General features: G+C 35.1%; 3 protein-coding genes across 9 annotated transcripts; 2 read left to right on the forward strand and 1 right to left on the reverse strand.

Moving 5' to 3' along the window:
• Positions 1-101: 101 nt before the first annotated feature.
• Positions 102-9272, forward strand: alt (aluminum tubes). 6 transcript variants are annotated; one of them, XM_066407076.1, is made up of 17 exons: positions 102-278; positions 334-387; positions 1567-2022; positions 2148-2300; positions 3362-3644; positions 4195-4325; positions 4381-4719; positions 5255-5386; positions 5437-5562; positions 5867-6121; positions 6178-6255; positions 6814-7044; positions 7097-7213; positions 7285-7383; positions 8515-8667; positions 8729-8797; positions 8852-9272. In XM_066407076.1, exons 3-17 carry the CDS (start codon positions 1573-1575, stop codon positions 8864-8866), a joined length of 2631 nt encoding a protein of 876 aa, XP_066263173.1. In that variant the 5' UTR covers positions 102-278; positions 334-387; positions 1567-1572; the 3' UTR covers positions 8867-9272. The 6 variants fall into 6 exon arrangements, with proteins under 6 accessions (XP_066263173.1, XP_066263175.1, XP_066263172.1 ...); XM_066407078.1 differs by lacking the exon at positions 334-387 and having other exon boundaries at positions 1567-1770; positions 1822-2022; XM_066407075.1 differs by lacking the exon at positions 334-387.
• A 72-nt stretch (positions 9273-9344) lies between these two features.
• On the reverse strand, positions 9345-10421 carry RpS25 (ribosomal protein S25). Its single transcript, XM_066407082.1, has 4 exons — positions 10324-10421; positions 9919-10011; positions 9676-9859; positions 9345-9487 (listed from the first exon to the last, which is right to left on the reverse strand). The coding sequence occupies exons 1-4, from the start codon at positions 10324-10326 to the stop codon at positions 9408-9410; spliced, it is 360 nt and encodes a 119-aa protein (XP_066263179.1). The 5' UTR covers positions 10327-10421; the 3' UTR covers positions 9345-9407.
• Positions 10422-11145: 724 nt separating this feature from the next.
• ZnT86D (zinc transporter 86D) lies at positions 11146-12835 on the forward strand. Of its 2 annotated transcripts, XM_066406488.1 has the most exons (5): positions 11146-11564; positions 11662-11879; positions 11937-12189; positions 12255-12662; positions 12719-12835. In XM_066406488.1, exons 1-4 carry the CDS (start codon positions 11378-11380, stop codon positions 12644-12646), a joined length of 1050 nt encoding a protein of 349 aa, XP_066262585.1. In that variant the 5' UTR covers positions 11146-11377; the 3' UTR covers positions 12647-12662; positions 12719-12835. The 2 variants fall into 2 exon arrangements, with proteins under 2 accessions (XP_066262585.1, XP_066262584.1); XM_066406487.1 differs by having other exon boundaries at positions 11148-11564; positions 12255-12831.
• The last annotated feature ends 2465 nt before the right edge of the window (positions 12836-15300 follow it).

Below are 15300 nucleotides of genomic sequence, written 5' to 3' on the forward strand. Positions count from 1 at the left end.
GAGAAATCTACGGGTTGTAAAGATTTTTTGTTGATTTTAGCGCCATCTTATGGGCGGATCTTGATGGGTTTCCAATTTGATGACACTCTGACACCGACTGTCAAAAGTACCAATAAAATGAAAATGTACTTCTTTCTCGCATCAAATTTTTAGCAATTTCGTGAAATTTCGTTCAGTATTCTCGTGTTTATTTTTGTTTCGTGGTAATTGTGGCGTTAAATATATCATACAGTGATTGAACAGTTTCCCTATACTATTCCGACGATCCTGGGAAATAGGTAAGAAGCCTCTACAACAGACAGCATACAATTTCCAAATCGGCCTCTTCTGCAGGGGATTCCATTTGCTACGTGGCCGGGTTTTCTTGAATTTTTATAACTTGAAAAAGTATGAAATTCCTGCCCTTTATCTTTAATCAGATTGCTCTCCATTTAAGAGATAATACTTACTTAAATGGGAACATGGATGATTGAACTGTTTTCTCAAATCAAACTACTAGTTGTTATCTTTATTGCAGATTTCAAATTTTACGTGCTATATCGTTTCAGGGGGATTTTATTGCTTTAAACTAAAAGCATACATAAGTTGGATTGAGCTATAGGGTGTGGCTAAAATTTTATTCAAATATTTGTCACCAGTTTGTATTCCCAGTCAAGTCTATAGGTAATAAACCTAAGGTGTTTTGATAGGAGTAATCTGTGGATTTCTTCATAAAAATATAGTTTTACACTAACTTGGAGGTTTTTGAACTTAGACCTTTAATTCCTCATTGATATTTAGTTATTTTCAGTCAAGAAAACAAACCAGAAATAATGCACAGAGTGTTTAGAGTTTTAATGCACAATTTTAATGTCATAGTCTATGTCCAAAATCCTACTAGGTTGCTATATAAACTATACTCTAAAAATTCTTGCTTAAAGACATACAAAATGCTAAAGTTTAATTTAAAAAAATGCAAAATCATAAATGTATCTAAAACTTCTAAAAGTATTTTAATGAAGTTTAAGGAACTTTCCTTAATCAGATTCAAAACCTTTGTGGGTCTTCTCTAAAATAATTGGAAACACAATTCAGAAAAAAAAAGCCATTAACAATCATTTTCAATAAAGTACTCATTTATCTTTCAAGGTATCTCGATTGCATCTTATTTAAAAGGTCATTGCTTTGCATATTATTAGCATTTTTCCCAGAATCTCTAACTTGCATTGAAGTGAGACTCCTTTGAATGAGAACACGAGTATTTCTGGTCTAGTAAACCCTTCATTATCTGACTAATTAAGTCATTATCATTCCATTGTTCCATAACAAATCCTGTTATCATGGGTTATCTCTAAAATATAATTGATTGGCGCTTCAACTTAAATGCATCTTATTTTTGACACACATAATCTACTACAATGAATTAATTCACAAAACAGTCATGTCTACATTATATTCCACGTGTAATTCGCTTGCAAAATTGTTGGTAATAAAATGCTTATGAAGCAAATATCCACATTTATTCATAGATAATTCCATACGCTGACATTTATTTAATAAACTTTAAATCGACAATAATCTATATAGATCATTATGGACCTCACAGCTCCCCTAATCTTTGCCTCACTCTTCCTATTCGCATCCGCATCTCTTTTTGTGGTTTATAAGTATGGTATTAAGAAGAAGAGCTATGAGGAAGTGTTAGCGGAGCACCGAAAGCAAGCCAGCGCCCTATTAGGGCCTCGGCCAAAACCCAAAGAGAAGAAGAGCAGCAAAAAAGCAGCCAAGAAGGTTTCTTTTAGTGATTTGTTTCGGTTATTTCATTTTCAAGTGCATTTGCAGCTCAACAAAGAAAAAGTGGCAGCAGAAAGTGAGGCTGTTGAGGATGTGGATGAAGCAGTGGCTAAAAACGAGTTGGAAAATGCAAAGGTGGGTAAAGTTTTGAACACCAAAATTGGAAAGGTGCATGTGGACTTTAAGGAAGAGCCTGAAGAAGTTCTTGAGGAGGTGTCTGTTGCCGAAGTTAAAGAGGTGGTAAGCAAGGTGAGTTTTATTATTTGTGAAGAGTATGGTTTGTAAGGGAATTGTCCTAGTTTGCTCTTTCATTCCTTCATTTGTATCACTTCCAAAAGCATGAATATCTTGGCTGTAAATTAACGCTTTTGCAGAAGCGCGGCAAAAAAATGCGACCCATTTTGGTCAAAAAATCTTCTGATCCGGAAATAGTGGTTCCTTCCGTGGAACCTTCGCCGGTAGCCAATCATTTCGAAGAGATTCATCCGAAGGATGAGTTTGAGCTGTTGCGTTCACGTTCCAACAGTGTAAGTTTAAATGTGTTGTACTCGTCCCTTGTCCGTAGACATTATTAGTAAATTGCTGCAAATTTGTAGTGTAAACAATTTTTGTCGGGTTTAGTCGTTTCTTTCTGTGGTTTAAGGTTGGCTTAACTGTGGTGTATGGTCTCTTCATTTGTGAACAAGGTAGAAGAACAAGATAGTCAGGTTTGGGATCTCAGAAACTACACAACATTTTATAGTTTAACTTAAATTGTATGCAGAGTACTTACCAATGCAAATTTTTTAGTTTTGCGGAACTTTATTACAATTGAATTAAAACTGAGTTTCTTTTGGTGATTTTCGATTTTAGACCTTTATATACTAGAGTGGTTAAAATTTTGATGGCCGTTGTACTTATTACCCTTTTCGGTCTCGATTCTTTAATCTCTCGCAAAGACCACCAATCAGGAGATTTACCGTGGCGTTAATAAGCATTTGCTTTGTGAGGAGAGGTGCTTAACCCTGATTTCCTTCTATTAGTCTCCCAGAAATGCTTTATCTTTGCGATTTTAATGCGCAGTTTTGACCACCATCTAGGGAAGTCGGTACTTAGAAGAAACTCCAAGATCTCTCCTCAATCGGCAGGCCCTATTCCGTCTAATTTCTTTGCATTCACTGAAAATAAATGATGTCAACAACAAATTCAGAATTTCCCGATATATCTTGACCTCGATATGAAATTAATTGATATAAACCTCTGATATTCTCAGGGAAAAATACATTCAAAAATTATCGGAAGGGGGATAAGGAAACGCCACTGGATATTTTTAAAACACGTTTTAAAAAAATGAGAACTGTATTACTGGTTTTGAAATGACCAAAAAAAGAGAGCCGTCGAAACCTAATTAAACTAAAAAGATGTATTGAGCATATTTTGCATGGAGAACAAATTTATTAATTACGTAAACTTAATTCTGTGCCTTTTTTAACATACAACATTTCTTTTTTCATTTTAATACCAACTTTTGGCTAATATGTATAATGCATTTTTAAAAAAATCACACAATTGAAGTCATCTGATAGTTAATAATTTCATCCCCATGCAGAGGGAGGAAATTAACTACAAAACTGAAGTCCTAAAGGAAGAGAAAAAACAGGAAAAGTCTTTAAAGAAAACCAAGCATCACAAGCATCAGTCTGAAGTGCAACAGCAGCAGTTAGACAAGGATCAAACACCTGAAGCCGCCCTTGTAGTGGAAAAAGAAAAGCCTAAAGAAGAGAAGGTTGTAGAAAAAACCACGGTTACTGTACAGGTCCAGGAGCCAACTAGTGGGGTTGCAAAAGAAAAAAAGAAGAAGAAGGGAGATAATAATTCCAGGCAACAATTAAGTTAGTAAACTTTTTATTTATTTATTTAACCATTTTATTTAATTTTTATTATTGTCTTGTTTACACTGGGTGGTAGGCATCAAAAGAATTATATAGTTTTACGTTTCGCAAATCTTTTTAATTGAGATCGATCTGCATTAAAAAATACACTTTAGCCCTTCAAAAACATTGGAAATTGGTAGGTAAATCATAGTTTGAAAAGTATAAGAGTCTCATTGTTAGTCGATAATGGTGACATAGTTAGAATTAGGTAAATAATTAGATAAGTAAACGTGCGCAGGCCTAATGTCTTGATACATCTTAAATTTACAGTCTACCGGGAAAAACAAAGAGGTATCTTCAATTTTAAATTCTTTTTTTTTTAATTACAAGCGTACACACAAACTATCAAACATATTTTGATAATTTTGTGAAGTCTCCAAAGGTCTATTTTTGTCTATATCTGGGATACACAAAAATACCAAAACCTTAATTTTATCACAAGTTTTACACTCAAATCTCAAGAACACAAAAATTCTCTTCAGATTTGTTAAGATAAATTTACTTGTAGTCGCTGAAAGAGACCAACTCATCCATTCAGTTCGGAACGCAGAATTGTCCCGAACTGAGGTGCAACTCCTCATCGATCTCCTCCTCAATAAGCAACTGGAAGCGCCAGCCATAATCGACGAATGGAGTGAGGTAACTAATTCGCTCCTTGTCAACCTCCATAGGGTGTACTAATACCTTGTCTTAGGGCAAATCCGACCCTGTCCAAAAACTGAAAAAACAGCTTGCCGACAAGGAAAAGCAGCTCGCAGACGAACAGGAAGCCCTTACAGGGGTGCAGGCCAAGCTCAAAGAGGTGCGCAATGAGCAGCAGGCCGAAAGGGCGCAATTGCAGCTCAAAGTGCGCACAGCGGAAGAGTCACGAGTTGAACTTGTGGCTAAGAATGCACAGCTGCAGCAGAAATTGCATGACTTCGAGGAGTCGCGCAGCAGAGATATTGTGAATTTGCAGAGAATCGCTGAAGAAAATAAGGCGTTGCAGATTCAGAGAGGACAGTTGGAAGCCACTTTGATGAGCTATCAAGAGGTACGTTTCAAATCTTTATTATTTTTTTAACACCTACATAAAAGCCTGTGAGCCATAAACATTGATAGTGATGATCTGTTATTGCCAAAACGTAGAATTTAATGTTTTATGATTTCTGAAAAAGATTGCAACGAGAAGTTCATTGAACGTGTTCGGAATCTAAAATGCCGTTCGGGTCTTGGAATTTGGCACAGAGACGAATTACTGAGTTGTACAATTGTACTTTTTTTTTAGTACAGGAAAAAAACCTTGTAACCCTGACAAGCAGCAACGTTTCAATATTAGAATAGTGCCAAAGTCCCATTTTATGCATTAACAAAGGTACTGTTACTCTTTCTAGATTTTAGTACAAATTTTGTACAGTAAAATGTTAATTTAATACAATATGGTGGCATCACAGCAAAGCTGTCAAGATGGTTTTCATGTAGCAAAATACACGCGCTCTGTGTTTCAACTTTTCGATACAAACAATACACATATTTTCTTAAGTCATTTTTTAATCCAAATTAGTGCTTAATTAATTTTTAATTAACAGACTGACTCATTGATTCACACGTTGAAAGCAGAGAACATTCACGTAACGAAACAGTGCCAGATGCTGACGCAGCAACGACAAGAGCAGGACACTAATTATCAGAATTGTCTGTTGCAAATTCAGACCATGGAGGTAAGTTGAGATATGGGGTGCCTTTAGAAAGGCTAATTAGAGTGTTTCAGAGAAACCACAATTTTGCGTTGGGTGCGCAGCAGGAGGAACTGCGTAAGAAGCACGAGCAACAACTGAATAGATTGTCAGAGATGCATTTAATTGAGGAACAGAAACTTAAAGATATTATCAATGAGGTAAGTTTGGTAGATGAAAGTTTGATGTTAAGTTTAAATGGGAGGTCTTTTATTTGAGACTTAGAAATTTTAGTTTAATGAACATTTGAAAAAAAGACTTACAAGAGCTCTAAAATATTCAAAAATGCCTTGAATAAATCATAGTACAACATCGAAGGAATATTATAATTTACTTTTCCACCATTTTCCCGCTACAAGTGCCATAATTCTCTTTACATTTTCTTTAACATTTCTTGTTCAAGCATGAACCGCGGTGCTTTAATTCGACAAATAATACTTTCAGTCTAAAGTATTTCTCCTGTAGCTTCAACTAGAAAATCAGAAACTCCAAGAAGAAACAAACGATGTTCAAATCAACGGATCATCGGAAGAAAACAAAGAGCACGAAGTAAAAGTCCTCAACCTCACCAACGAACTTTCCTCAGTAAAGAGCGAACTCAACTCTGTTAACCAGAATTTCCGAGAGGCAGAGATTAAATACAATTCGGACATTACTACCTCTCAGGAAATGTACGATCAATTAAAGAAGGAGTTGGAAGAGCAGAAAAACAAGAATGACGTAAGTTAACGTTTGTGGACTTATCAGAATTCTTATATTTTGTGTGTTTGACGCAGGATTTGCGCAAAAAGAATTGGAAAGTGATGGAGGCCTTAAATGCCGCGGAGAGCAGGAATAAATTCCCGAGCGCAAATGTAAGTTTAGTTACGCAATTGATACCCTCAAGGTTCACTTTCCATTTCGATTATTTGTACGAGGGCTATTTTTTTTTAAGTTACGATGAACTAGCAAAAACGAACGAGATCAGCAAAATATATTTTATTTACATGAAAGTTACTTAAGTATCCAAACTAGTCGTTCTCATATGGTCGAAGTTTTGAAATTCTGCGAAGTGACTCTCAATTTTACAAGAGCAATCTTACAACCTATTTCTCCTATACGCGAGCGTTTCTTATCTAAGTGTTTTCTTATCAATAACCATAACGAAGAGCTTTGGATAACGCGGTTACCGCACTGACTTGGATTTAATAAGACAGGTCTTAAAATTTTTGAATCAGGTTTTAACAATTACACCATAGATTCCTTATGTAATACTTATAAGAAATAACCGAATTTACATAAATCGGAAGATTAATAATAAATGAGACACGTGGTGAGTCAAAAATCAATTTTTGGTTTTTCGAGATCCAAAAAATATTTATTCATATTAAATTAATGCGCATGCTTTAGGGCTATTTTTCAATATTTTGCAGCAGGAGCAAGTCGGCCAAAAGGAGTTTATACAGCGACTGTTCCCAGAAATCGAAAGCTTGAAGGAGCTGTCTTCAAGGGGAGATTGGCAAGAGGAGTATGAGCGTGTCATTCGAGGGCATCTGGTGCAGCTGGAGCGAAAGCCTTCAGCAGATGTTCCCGATTTAAGTGGAAAGAGTGTAGTAATGCTGCACAATGAGGTGCAGCATTATAAGCAAATTATTGATGAAACTGTAAGAAAGACGTTGTTTTGTTCTAGGTAGATTATTACTCGGTAAATTTTAGGAGGGAATTTTAAAGAAACTACAAATCCACATAGAAGAAGAGGAGCGGAACTGGCGAAGTAAATTGACTCAAAAAGACGCGGAAATCAAAGAGTTGAGGGACCAGTGCGTTTCCCAGGTGAGAAATGAACGTTGCAAACATAAGACTTAATTTTGTCGAAGCGCTTATAACTCTCTACTTTTCTATAGAAACTTGACGCTGAATCGGGCCAGAATAGCCCCGATTCGAACGGGCTTCACTTCGCGTACCAATGCATTGAAAAATCTCTTCCGCTTATTATAGACGAGGTATCTCAAATAGTTTAATTTCCTCCTATATTCGTGCTTTTGTATTGTCCATATCGATCAACAAAAAAGGGATTTCAGTAGTTTTCCACTATAATTTGTGCTCATAAATATTGGGAAGTCTAGCTAACACGGATTCCTTGTTTATCGGGCGTATTTGCCATTAAATCTCAAGTAATAAGATGAAACGTTTATACGGGTTTTTAAGCGAAAAGCTCCAGGTTTTCTTTAGAGTTACAGTAGCGTACAAAATTAATTAGTTCATGGTTTGAAACGGCACAGACAGACTACGTACCGTTATAGATTCAACATCAGAAACCTGCTGATTTTATATTAAAAGCTAACACATTAAAGACAGTTTTTGCGTACATTTTTTGGTTTTCTTCAGTGCTCCAGTAGCAAATAAAGTTAAGGTTTTTGACGAATTTCATTGACTTTTCTTATGGAACGGCTTGAGATATTTCATGCCGATGTCTACGGGCATATTAGACCAAGTACTGATCTTCTCTTTCATTTAAAAGCCGCGACCGCCCACTATGAGGCCTTCTTTCGACTATATCAGTTTCTTCGTATCTTTAAAGAATTCGAAAGATGGATGACCTTGAGATCTCTAATGATCTGTGTATCTCGCGATTTAAATGTTCAGTTTCATATAAAGCAATAATTTTACCCTTTTAAACGTGGAAATTTCACGTCCTGACAACTTGCATGCAACAATACAATTTCTACAAACTTAAAAATGTACTAGAAACTGAATAAATTTAACGATTTTCCTATGAATGTCGATACAAATCAGAAACTCTTCTTCTGATGTTTATGATTTTGTTTATCAATAAACTAATTTAACTTTTTGCTACAAAACGAAGAACAAATTAATAATCATCCAAAACTTTTTTATACCGGGTGTCCAAAAGTTTCGACGTTGTGTTTAGATATTTTGTTTCTCTTTAATACAGTATGTGAACGTCTAAATTGTCGAGCAAATATTAAATTAACAAAAACTGAATCTATTACCAAATTTTTTAAAAAATCGCTCGGCGTCAATTATTCATCGCTTGAGCGTCCTCGTCAGCACTTGAATCGTTTTTCAAAACCCCCAGATGGGTTTTTTTTTATTCCCAAACTTCCTTGCAGCTCCAAGTTAAAGTATTGGGCCTGGAAAGCCAACTGGCCCAGGAGCGGGCTGATAAACTAAGATTGATAGAGGAACGCCAATTTGCGATCGAGCGTCCGGAGGTCAAATCCATCCATGCGGATTCCATTTCAACAATAGAAAAACTATCAGAAGTATGTTTAAACTATTATAAATAGCCATTGAATGTGCAGGTAATTTTGATTATTTATCTAGGAAGACAGCTTGATAGAGCAACTCACACAAGAGCAAACAAAAAATAGTGATGCGGGAATTTACCAAAATGTAAAAAATTACTAATGTTCCATTCATTGATTTTACTCATTTGACTTTTTCCAGGGTGCAACGAGTTAATAATAACCGGAACGATTACGCTGAATCCCCGATATAAATTTAGGTGTATAGGAATTTTGTAATACTGAAATATATTTATTGTTACAACTTTTTGTACTATGACCATTCCTAGTTATTTTTTTGTGTGCAATAATGTTTGTTTGTGGGTAATTATTTTTGTACGCGATAGTATTTTCCCGGGAAGGCCTCTTCTATATCGTAACTTAATTTCGTGTATTTAAAATATAATCGTAATGTTTGTAATATTAACTCAAACCAATCATTAGTATGGTTACTGTAATGTTTTTTTATTATCATTAGTTTTAGGCAAATAAAATAGTCTCTTGGGTTGAGTTGAATATGAAAATTATTTTTTAGGATTATGTTCAAAGTATGATTGTAATAAATAAATTATTACGCATAAAAATCAATTATTATTAACGATCAAAAATAAGTTACGTAGTCGCGATTAGAGGGGGGAAAGGAGTTTTTTTCAATATAATCCTCATTATTTTTATTAACTTATTTTAATGAAGTAAGTTAATAAACTAACTTAAAAAATTTAGGCAGCTGGATCATCCCCTTTAGTTGTTCTGGTATAAATCAGCTGTGCTCGGTGTTGGACTACCTGTTTGATAAGTCCTGAAAAAAAAACCATAAAATATTAAAATGTCAAATACTTTCTGTACAAAGAATTTTATTTATCTCTAAAATCAGTCTCATTAAATCAGTTTTATACTCTCATAGAGTTCAAGATTACAATTTTTCATCTCTTATTAAAAATCAGAAAATGCAAAACTCAGGCATAAGGCAAACAAACAAATCCTCACCTTTCTGCTGCAGTTCTATCAACGCCCGCCTAGCCAAAGACCCTCTAACCTTCAGCCTTTCAGAGACAACTGAAGGAGTAATAAGCTTGTATGAAGGTACCTCTTTGTACAGTTTATCATAAGTGGCTTTATCAAACAACACCTGGTTGTTCAACTTGTCACGGACTTTTCCTTTGGACCACTTCTGCAAGGAAGAAATATAAAATAATAAAATACAAATTTTATTTTTGATGTGAGACTTGCCTTCTTTTTAGCTTTGCCTCCGCCAGATCCCTCCTTCTTCTTCTGGGTTTTTTGGGGCTGTTTTGAAGAGGCCTTCGAATCCTTTTTGGGAGGCTATAAGCAGATTATAATTAGTACTCATAACGAGTGAAGCTGGTGTGTAATATCAGTATTAGGGTAAATCAGACTCATTAAATCAGTTTCAATGTTTACAACCACGAAGATGGTCTCGAAAAAGATTTTTCATCATATGAGACATGTGTAAGCTCACATAACCTAAATTTTTGAAAATTCTGTTATATTATAGCTGATTAAATATGCTGAACTTCCAAGTGATAGAAATGATTAAATTAAACTAAAATTGAGTTTTAATTTTCGAGTTTTAAATACAATATTGGAAAATTTGGTAAAAAAACATTCACTTACCATGTTGTCTTTCGATTGCAAAGAAAAAGGAACGGATATAGGGTTGCCAACATAAATATAACAAAATCCTTGTAGTTGACAGAAAAAATGAAAAATCCCTAGAATTAATACTAAATTGAATTTTCTAGTCCACGTATTACGATTATCAATCTCTCTCACTCTATCCAGTAAGAAAGAAAAGAACGTGATCTGTCTTGAAATGAAGCCTTTCGTTTTAATTGACGTCATGAAGACCCACTGGCAACCTTTCTGACATTATTTTCATATATTACGGTATATTAAAATGGAGTAATTATGATATTTATATGAATATAACAATTGAAAATTGAGCTTTTTTAGCCAGTAATATATTTTCCTCATTAATTAATCTGTAACCCATGAGTATCCAACTTTTTAAATGCTAAAATTATGTAGAAAATGGGCTTCGTAACGAAACATTTGGTGAATGCGCTTGCTGTATTTTTTATTTATGTTCTATAACTCCCAAAATGATTATTATCTTGTAAGGAGTTAAATTAAAACATTAACAATCTAAGAATTGAAGTAATGTGCTACTTACCTTTCATTTTCAATAGCTTAAGAAAATTGAATGATTTTAACATAATGGAATGACTGTATAAAACAAGTAGATGTAGATATTTAATGTTATGGTATATCATGACGTTGCAAATATGCGGTTTTGTTAAACATTATGCCTAATACGTCATTCATTCTTATTCTGTCAATGCGTGGTTCCTTTTACCTGTCATCCGTTTGTTGACAATAATTGACAACATGGCAATTTTGTTAACAGCCGGTCTCGGCTGATTTATCAGTTTAATGAAAAAAAAACTTATTTTTACTTATTAATTTTTGTACCTCTCAGTTCTCAATGCGAATAAGAGGCACTTCAGTACTTAATCTGTCCAAATAGATAACAAATGTAGCTAATCCGTTAGTCAGAATAGGCAAAAACTTCGTGTCTAGTGTAGGACACTTTCCAAAAAAACAAGGCTGTTACAATATGTTATAGCAGATCACAGAGCTTCCAGATCAAATTGCGAAAAACTGAAACATGTTGCCCCTTTCACATAAAGATACCTACCCAAGGGGATTCTTATCCAGGCTCAAGGAGAAGCTGAATGGATACATTCGTATCATCTTTTCTGACCGCAACTCAAGGAACTTGTTTCTGTTTCTATTGTTGAATTTTTCATTTGCATTTGTTGAACTACTTTATGGCGTATGGAGCAACAGTTTAGGTAAGTCGTTATGTGGCATAGAGAAAATGTAACAGCAAGGTTGTGATTTTTCTCAAATTCCTCTAAACATCTTTCTAGACTAATAATTATTTCATAGGTTTAATATCAGACTCATTTCACATGTTCTTTGACTGCACGGGACTGATAGCAGGCCTAGTGGCCTCAGTGATTACCAAATGGAAAGCCACTGATAAATACTCTTATGGTTATGTTAGAGCAGAAATTGTGGCAGGTTTTGTTAATGGTTTATTTCTACTATTCATATCATTCTTTTTGATGTCAGAAGCTGTAGAACGAGCCATAGAACCACCAGAAGTAACAAAGCTCTGCAGAAAATATATCTTCAATATTCAAAATTAATTAAAATTTCAGGTGAAACATGAAAGACTCTTTATAGTCTCAGTACTAGGTCTTTTAGTCAATTTAGTGGGTATTTATGCATTTCAACATGGGCATGGTCACTCTCATGGGGGTGGATCATCACATGGACACTCTCATGGAGGGGCAACTCATGGACATTCCCATAATAATCATTCTCATGACCATGCTGTTGATATCGACAACAACAGTGGTAATTCCCAGATTATGAAAGGTGTATTCCTGCATATTTTAGCTGACACTCTGGGTAAAGTTTTATGCTTATAGAGGCTTCTTTCTTAGAGATTATTTCACAAATTTAATTCCTTTTAGGGAGTGTTGGAGTGATAGTTTCTGCGATCCTCATGCAAATGTTTGGCTGGATGATAGCCGATCCGATTTGCTCGATGTTCATCGCCATCCTCATCGCTCTGAGCGTATTGGCTCTGATTAAAGACTCGATCGCGATTTTAATGCAAAGACAGCCGCACGCGTTAGATAATGTGCTGCCGCAATGTTACCAAAAAGTCATCAGTTTAGCCGGTGTTTACTCGGTGCAGGAACCTCATTTCTGGACGTTGTGCAGCAACGTGTACGTTGGGGCTATCAAACTCGAAGTGTCGAAAAATGTGGACCCGAAATATGTGGTGCAACACACGCAAATGATTTTCGCCTCGGTGGGGGTTAAGCAGTTGTATGTCCAGTTGGACTATACGCCAATGTGATCAGAGTTGTTGTTAGGTAGGGTTTTGTTGTAAGTCGAAATTGGGGAAGTCATATAATGTAATTTATTGTAGATTGAGTTTTTTAAATATTTTCAGTCAGTCTCAAAGACACAAGGGAAAAGTTTAGGCATGATTGATATAAGGAAGACAGTAAAGTTGACTGTTGTTAAAGAGGGTAGGTTTTATTCTAATAAAATACACGCACGTGTCCTCAAACAACTTTATTCTATCCTTTTCGGGAATCGAATGAACCACCATACTAAAGATGTATCAGGGTCACCCTGAGTGCATCTGTTTATCTTTAAAAGAATTGACATGTACCATTTTACCTTCTTCCCACGCTCACAACCCTCAATCATTCTCTTCACACTTATGTTAGAACAGACCAATAGGTGAATCGTTTTCTGCATTTTATGTTACAACCAAGATGACAAACAGGCTCTCTATCTTTTACAAGTGATTTATTCTTATTTAATACAGGGCTAAACAATAAAGGGTATATATGTGCTTGATTATGGGAACTAGTTATAATATTCGGCCATCCTGATCTGCTGCGCGTCCTCGCGAAGTCCTAAATGCTGGGCTGCTATTTTGATTTAATGCTGAAATATAAACACATATAAATTCTTTATAAAGTCTATATATACCAGAAATCTCTCTCTTTTTTTTGTTCTTAGGTTATGGTGTTCCAATTTTAAGTTTGCCATTGTATTTATGGTGTTTCATTTTATTGTTAGGGCATGGTGTTCCATTTAATTATATGTTTTTATTACTATTATTATTATGTTTACGACTCTAGTAAGTCAATTAGCTCGTCGATGCTATTTACCTCAGAATCTGAGGGCGTATCAGATTCAGAGATAACTCCGGATTTATAGCTACGTATCGCATCCGCTGCAACCACTGCAGAGTACCTCGGATAACCTTTTATCCCTTTCAGAGACACAATTTCGTAACGATCATTTTCTAGAACTTTAGATATTTTATATGGCCCTCCATATTTTATCCCTGTTTTACGGCTGGCGACTTTGGAGTCTTTTTTAGCTCCCTGCCATAGAACCAAGTCGTCTATAATGTATTTAGTGCTTTCTTTTCGTTTTTTATCGAATTTTTTCATTTTTTTACTTTGTAAATCCATTCTACTTTTTGCATTTTGTGCAACTTATTCCCTATTTTCAACCATTAAATCGTCTTGACTTAAATTTCCAAAACGATCTTTATTAAAGCCAAACATTAACGTATGAGGGGTGTAACCTGTGCTTTCATTAATAGTGTTATTCATGCCCCAAACAACAGCTGGTAGTTTTTCATACCACTCATTCTCGTTTTGTATGCTTGTGTTTATGCCGTCCAAAAGATTACGGTTATAACGTTCAACTTGACCATTTGAGCGTGGTGAAGCTACTGCATTCAGAATCAACTTAATTTTTGATTCATTGCAGAATTCTTTAAATGTTTTAGATTTGAAAGCTTTTCCACAATCTGCGATAATGCGTTTTGGTGTTCCAAACATGCTAAATAAATCTTTTAGACAATAAATTACTTCTCTTGAGTTTGTTGTTTTAGTTGGTCTTGAAAATAAGTATTTAGAAAATGAATCGACAATCATAAAAATATAAGTGTAATTTTTACCTGACTTGCAAAAAGGTCCTAAGCGGTCAATATGCCATGTGTGGAGGGGTTCCTTCGACTTAGGTATCGGGTGGAGAAAGCCTTCTTTTTTTCCATATTGGCTTTTCTTATACGCACAATCAATACATGCATGGACGTATTTTTTTATAAATCGTGTCATTTTAGGAAACCAGAATTTGCTTTTTATTAAAGCTTCGCACCTTTTTAACCCAATATGGCCGATTTCGTCGTGATATTTTCTCCTTATATTGAATCTACATATTTTTGGAATTACAAGTCTCACTTCACCACTTAATATTTTTCTGTATACTCTGTTATTTTTAAGACAATATGTGGATTTTATTTCTTTGCCCGCGGTGCCTGATTTTAGTTTTTCGCGGATTATTCGGATTTGCCCGTCTTACATTTGCACTGTAATTGCCCAATCGTCGATTTCTAACATAAAAACATTTTCCGTATTTCTGCTTAAAGCGTCTACGTGTTACATTTTGTACCCTGGACGGTGGTGCCATTTCAAAATCGTATTCTTGTATAGCTAACCACCAACGAGATATTCTCGCCACTAGTTCTTTCTTTACGAACGTGCTTCGTACTGCGCTACAGTCTGTCATTATCTTAAAATGAGTACCATGAAGGTAAATTCGAAAACATTTTATGGCCTCGACTACCGCTAATGTTTCTACCTCATACGAATGGTAAAAAGACTCATCCGCCGTTGTTGTCCGACTATAATAAGCTATTGGTTTCAATCCGTTCTCTGTTTCTTGGAAAAGAATTCCCGCGATGCCTTTTGAACTAGCATCCGTGTGTAGTTCTTTTTTTGATTCCGAATTGTAGATTGTTAAAATAGGTTCACTTACTAATATAGATTTTATTCTCGAAACTGCTTCGTTTTGTTTTCCGCTCCATTCCCAGTTTACATCTTTTCTTAATAATTTTGTTAATAGAGACACTATTTCGGCATAATTTTTAATAAATTTTCTAAAGTACGAGCTGAGACCTAGAAATTGGCGTACTTCATG

This window comes from Euwallacea similis, chromosome 3 (genome assembly GCF_039881205.1).
Source record: "Euwallacea similis isolate ESF13 chromosome 3, ESF131.1, whole genome shotgun sequence".
NCBI lineage: Eukaryota > Metazoa > Arthropoda > Insecta > Coleoptera > Curculionidae > Euwallacea > Euwallacea similis.

Bases quoted from the DNA above. Each gene is read 5' to 3' on its own strand.
- alt (XM_066407076.1), top strand. From the start codon at position 1,573: ATGGACCTCACAGCTCCCCTAATCTTTGCCTCACTCTTCCTATTCGCA. The intron at 2,023-2,147 runs GTGAGTTTTATT...ACGCTTTTGCAG, and splicing joins TTAAAGAGGTGGTAAGCAAG to AAGCGCGGCAAAAAAATGCG. The intron at 4,720-5,254 runs GTACGTTTCAAA...TTTAATTAACAG, and splicing joins CTTTGATGAGCTATCAAGAG to ACTGACTCATTGATTCACAC.
- RpS25 (XM_066407082.1), bottom strand. The intron at 9,860-9,918 runs GCAAGTCTCACA...TCTTCCTTGCAG, and splicing joins GAGGCAAAGCTAAAAAGAAG to AAGTGGTCCAAAGGAAAAGT. The intron at 9,488-9,675 runs GTGAGGATTTGT...TTTTTTTTTCAG, and splicing joins GATAGAACTGCAGCAGAAAG to GACTTATCAAACAGGTAGTC.
- ZnT86D (XM_066406488.1), top strand. From the start codon at position 11,378: ATGTTGCCCCTTTCACATAAAGATACCTACCCAAGGGGATTCTTATCC. The intron at 11,880-11,936 runs GTAACAAAGCTC...TTAAAATTTCAG, and splicing joins GAGCCATAGAACCACCAGAA to GTGAAACATGAAAGACTCTT. The intron at 12,190-12,254 runs GTAAAGTTTTAT...AATTCCTTTTAG, and splicing joins TATTTTAGCTGACACTCTGG to GGAGTGTTGGAGTGATAGTT.